At 42.2% G+C, this 5,963-nt stretch overlaps 1 protein-coding gene across 1 annotated transcript in view; it reads right to left on the bottom strand.

Moving 5' to 3' along the window:
* The window catches only part of LOC128249665 (protein mono-ADP-ribosyltransferase PARP14-like), an 80,404-nt gene that overhangs the window by 18,311 nt on the left and 56,130 nt on the right, over window positions 1–5,963 (bottom strand). The window contains exons 2-3 of the mRNA XM_052973865.1: window positions 1,911–2,044; window positions 1,293–1,524 (exon numbers count right to left, since the gene is read on the bottom strand). Coding sequence (XP_052829825.1) covers window positions 1,293–1,524; window positions 1,911–2,018 — 340 coding nt within the window. The 5' untranslated portion in view covers window positions 2,019–2,044. The remainder of the gene's footprint in view (window positions 1–1,292; window positions 1,525–1,910; window positions 2,045–5,963) is intronic.

The following is a 5,963-nucleotide window of genomic DNA, read 5'->3' as shown; positions in this document are numbered from 1 at the left end:
TGCATCCGCCCTGTTTCTTTCCGAAGGCATGAAAACCATGATCAGCTTCAGTCCGAACTCGGCGATCAGCTCTCCCAGAACTCCTAGGCGGCGTTTCACCAACATCTCCGCCGCACCTTTCCTCGACTGCGAGTCTGTCTTGCGGTATCCAATCCTTGAAGCTTGCCCCGACCCAAAGTACACCAGGAATAGCAGCTGCCTCTCCCAAACCTAGACCGTCGCTTAACACGTCTTGTCCTGACCACAACCCCATTCGAAAAGGGCACGAATCCCGATCGAGGCTCCCTCTGCCCTTTTCCCCCTTCCGGTCAGCCTCCCCAGACACTGACGTCATACCACAGATGCAGCTACAGGAACACTCATCCATGTGCGACTACAGGATACACCGATATTATACAACTGTTGAAAGAGCAGCCTCTCCATGCGCTACCAGAGAGTTCGAGCTCCTAACCACCGGGTGGAAGTAGCAACCAGAAAACTACACAATCCGGTACCTTCATCTAGATCAACAACAAGAACAGAGAAACATGAAGACCAAATGAACCAGATAACAGACCTCATCAGAGGCTAAGACAGGCATTCAAAGCCCCAGCCAGAAAACAAGGCTCATAAATCAGCCTCTATTCAAACCAGTAAGCTAGGTAGGAGTGCAAAACTGGGCGATAGATAAACCATCTACTCTTAAAGTATTTTTATTGAGACACCATCTCTAGGAAGGTTGCTAACCAAAGCTAAAGAGTACCATCCTACCTTAACGCACTGTGTTGAATGGCCATTGACTACGAGAGTAGTTCCTTCGCCCTTTAACAGGTCTTATTTTTGGTCCTGCAGGGTGTGCAACAATCACCCTCCCCACTAAGCAATGCTCAGTGGGGTTTTGCCAGTTTAGTCGCCAACGACCCGACCATGCAACAGGTTGTACTGGATTACATGGTGCCAATAGTGCACAAGAGCAACCTGACATGTATGTCTAGCAATCAACAACACCCCTTCTAATGACTTTCTTGCAATTGTTGATTTACAAAGATTAAAGAGAAGCATTAATGCTAACCAATCTCCAGTTTAGAAGGGGATGGGGACACACCCTTCCTCCCAATCCAGCAAAGAAAACAAACGAAAGTGTTGGTTCCACAATAATAAAATACACCTGGTTTACTCTAGAGTAGAAGATGTTAGGAAGGGTACCTGGCAGTAGAAACGATGCCAAACATGGAATGTGTAAGCAACATCACGTCCTCTGTCCTCTCTGTGTGAGAAAGGACCAATGTGGACAGTGACAGTCTGTCCAACTCAGGCCAATATGGAAGGTGGGTGGATGATGATGATGATGATGATAATATACTCACCATTTTTACCACAATAGCTACGGTTGAATCCTGATTTATTTATTCCATTAACAGATCCTTCAGCAGTACCATGCCAAAGGCCATCAACTTCATTTCTAATATTTGGATTTTCTACCTCAAACTTTTTCTTCAATGCTTGGTATCCCAGGTATAATGTTTTATTTTGAATTCTCTCAATCTGTAGAAAAGGAAATACATTTATGAAAAGACAATTAATTCACTTCTTTGACAAAGAAATAACGTTTGTGGTAAAAAGCCCCAACCCTATCTGTTTCTTTTGTTTTTTTTTATTTGATACCAATTTTGATTCAACTGTAAATTTTGGTAAGGCACAATAGTTTAGCTGCAAAATGGTGTTGCATTTACAATTCAATGCAAGAAGTTAAAGCAGAGGAATTTTTGTTGAGCCAAGATTTCTTGTGAATATCCAAAAACACATAGAACCATCACAAAATAGGTTCATACCATGAGATTTAAATCTTTTATGCAAAGAAAACGTCGCTTAACATTTTTAAAACAATAAACCATCAAATATTGTTTATAAATAGAACTAAAAATACAAACACTGATTATACGAGATGAAGGAGAATTCCGACGGAAAGTGGCCTGGATGTCATCATATTCTGGTCCATTTGTGACTGGAACAATTTTAATTAATTCCTCGTCTCCCATTGGTGACCATGTATCAGGGATCAATTCTAGAGTCCAAGCAGAAATCAAATATTTCAGAACAAAAATAAAATTATGAACCCTTTTTCTGTTTAAAGTTTTTTAAAAAAAACAAAAAACACAGGAATATTTTAATTAATTTTGAGGTTTAGACAAGGAATATGGAAATATTAAACAGAGCGGTAGTAGTGGGAGTACTGAAGTAGTGGACGTTAAATGACGATAACGATAAACTATCATCATCATCATCATCATCATCACCATCGTTTAACATCTATTTTCCATGCTAGCATGGGTTGGACGATTTGACTGAGGACTGGTGAAACCAGATGGCTACACCAGGCTCCAATCTGATCTGGCAAGGTTTCTACAGCTGGATGCCCTTCCTAATGCCAACCACTCCTAGAGTGTAGTGGATGATTTTTATGTGCCACCAGCGTGGGAGCCGGTCAGACGGACCTGGCATCGACCACGTTCAGATGGTGCTTTTTACATGCAACCAGCATGGGAGCCAGTCAGGGGCCACCTGCCACAGCTACGGTATTGGTTTTACTTGACACAGCAGGTCTTCTCAAGCATATCATATCGCCCGACGCATCAGGGGTACTCTTAGCTGGGCCAGACTTGAATGGTTGCGATCTCACTTAAATTGTAGGATCTTCTTAATCACAGTATATCTCCAAAGATCTGTTGTTATTGCCTCTGTGAAGCCAAATGTTCAAAGGTCATGCTTCACCACCTGATCCCACATCTTCCTGGGTCTACCTCTTCCACAGTTAGGGGTGGCACTTCCTTACACAGCTCACCTCATCCATATGTAGCACATGACCATACCAGAACAGTCATCTCTCTTGCACACCATGTTTGATGCTTCTTATGTCCAACTCTCCCCTCAGGGTGTTTATACTCTGTCATGTATGCACACTGTCATTACACATCCATCAGATCATACTAGCTTCATTTCTTTCAAGCCTACGTAAGTCCTCAACAGTCATGGCCCATGTTTCCCTGTCATGTAGCATGGCAGTTTACACCCTTGCATCATACAGTCCACCTTTCATCCTGAGTGAGAGGCCCTTAATTGCCAGCAGAGGTAGGAGCTCCCTGAACTTTACCCAGGATATTCTTATTCTAGCTGCTACACTCACAGAGCAACCACCCCCACAACAGACTTGGTCGCCTAGGTAGCAGAAGCTATCAACTACTTCTAGTTTTTCCCCCGGCATGTGATGCAATGTGTCTTCTGTACATCTTCAGTGTTTATTACCCCTGTGCATCTGCCACACACAAAAACTATCTTCCCAGTTAGAACTTCCTTTGATATTGCTGCACCTCTTATGTGTCCATAGCTTACACTGGGTACATCTTATGGAGTTTCTACCCATGCTTTTCTACAGATCAACCAGGGCCATCTACCTGAAGGGGGATGTAATTTGTCAGCCTATATATTTAAGTTAGATAAGGCCAGTTTATGGGATTACCTTAGATTTACTGTCCATAAAGGGCTTAGCTTTATGGTGTATCATCAGATCCCAAAAGCTATTGGCTAAAGGCATCTCTAGAATATGAAGGGGGGGGGGGGGAAAGGACCCCAATACTCTGTGTCAACAAAGGTAATTATCTCCCCTTGGCTACTGACCAATGATATTAAAAAAAGGGATCGTACCCCTTTGGCTATCAATCGCTGGTGACCCTGTTGTCCTGTGGGTTCCAATAGGCTTGGAGGAATTTCCTGAAATGTAAACACAGTCTGAAGATTTCCGTACTAGAAATTTCCGTACGACCTCTGAGGATCTTTAGGATCCTTGCCCGTTCTGCTATGCATAATTTACAGCAGCTGGTCCCATTAATGTATGGGCCTGGGTTCTCTAGGATTCTCTATGATGTTGTGTATGGAATCCCATCGTCCATACATGGCTGGCTAATGACACTATGAATCTGCTTTCCAATATCCTGACGGAGGATCTGTGGTTAGAGAGGCGTTGTTTGAAGGAGTTCCCAGAACAGCTGATGTATCTCCATGGCCATGTGGCGGTGCTGGCGTCGCTGCCACCTCTGTTGCTCAAACTGGCACTGCTGGTGTTGGTAAAGGTGCCATTGTTGTTCTTATGGCCATCACCATAGAGGGAGGTACTGTCATTGCTGTGGTAGATGTCATTGGCAATGTCTGTACTGCTATTTCCGTCAGGGAGACTGCCATTGCTGTTGTCACTGGTATTGTTGTTGTCCCTGGTGATGGTCCTGCCACTACTGCTATTGAAACAGTTATCCCATGGGATGACAGGGTCACCGGCGATCAATAGCCAAAGGGATACAATCCCCTTTGTTGACAGTAACAATGTCTTTTCTTCCTCCATATTCTAGAGAGGCCTTTATCAACAGGTTTTGGGATCTGATGATATGCCATAAAGTTAAGCCCTTTATGGATGTCAAACCTAAGGTATTCCCATAAACCAGCCTTATTCAGCTTTAATATATACTGCTCTATACTCAGAGTGTGCTTCCTTCTTCAGATTTATGTTTATGGATGATGTATATATATATATGAAGACCTGTTGAGGCAAGTGAGATCGAAACTGAACCAAATTCGATGACTGGCACCCGTGCCAATGGAGTGCTAACAGCACCATCTGAGTGGGATCACTGTCAAACCAGCGGTCTCGCTTCTGTGCCGGTGGCACATAAAAAGCACCATTTGAGCACGACCGTTTCCAGCTTTGCCTTACCGGCACACGTGCCGGTGGCATGTGAATAAAACATTGGACTGACTCCTGTGCAGGTGGCACATAAAAAACACCATTTGAGCGTGGCCGTTGCCAGTTCCACCGGACTGGCTCTCGTGCTGGTGGCACGTAAAAAGCACCCACTACACTCTCGGAGTGGTTGGCGTTAGGAAGGGCATCCAGCTGTAGAAACTCTGCCAGATCAGATTGGAGCCTGGTGTGGCCATCTGGTTCACCAGTCCTCAGTCAAATCATCCAACCCATGCTAGCATGGAAAGCAGACGTTAAACGATGATGATGATGATATATATATATATATATATATATATATATATATATATATAGTGGTTGATGATCAGGACATTTCGCCCTAGAAACCAAACCAAAACTGAAATATGATCAAAATGAGGACCCTTTGTCTGTCTTAGATGAGTAGTGACATCTGAATCGAAACTCGCACTAACTGAGACAACTTGCCAATCTTATCAACATGGAGAGTTGATGTTAAACGATGATGATGATACACATTGTCATATGAGTAGTCTGTGTTTCACACACACACACACACACACACACACGTATATATCAATCAAATTATACAGTACTGTAGATGCATTATAGGTGATTTTAGAAATCAGCATTAGATAAGTCAATGATTATCTAATACATGTGTTCTTAAGAGATGGGCAAGTATGGAAAAAAATATGGTCACAAAGAGTGAGAGAAAATATTTGTTTCAACAAAGAAGAAGAAGAAGAAGAAATAATAATAATAATAATAACAATAATAATAATAATAATAAAAAAATAAAAAAAAAGATCAGACAAAGAAGACGCGTTTATTAATTGACATGAGTATTCCCTCTGATCATAATATAGCGGCGAAAGAATTTGACAAGATCAGTAAATATAAAGACTTGCTAACAGAAATTGAAAAAATGTGGCACCTCAAGGCGACTACCATACCAGTGATTGTAGGATCTCTAGGAATGATAAAAAAAAGGTACTGAAACCTATTTGAAAATGATACCAGGCTTACCATCCCTACAGGAAGTGCAAAAAATCGTGCTAATTGGAACGACTCATGTACTGAGAAGAGCATTATCGCTGTGAAAACAACATTCATTAATTAATTTTTTTTTTTTTTTAAAATTTATGTTTTACCTGTGAATTTGTGTGTGTAAACTGGGAATGCATACAACGAGTTTCTCTGCCCTATGTGCACG

This window comes from Octopus bimaculoides, chromosome 1 (genome assembly GCF_001194135.2).
Source record: "Octopus bimaculoides isolate UCB-OBI-ISO-001 chromosome 1, ASM119413v2, whole genome shotgun sequence".
Classification (NCBI taxonomy): domain Eukaryota; kingdom Metazoa; phylum Mollusca; class Cephalopoda; order Octopoda; family Octopodidae; genus Octopus; species Octopus bimaculoides.
This window is presented reverse-complemented; position numbering and strand designations above follow the sequence as displayed.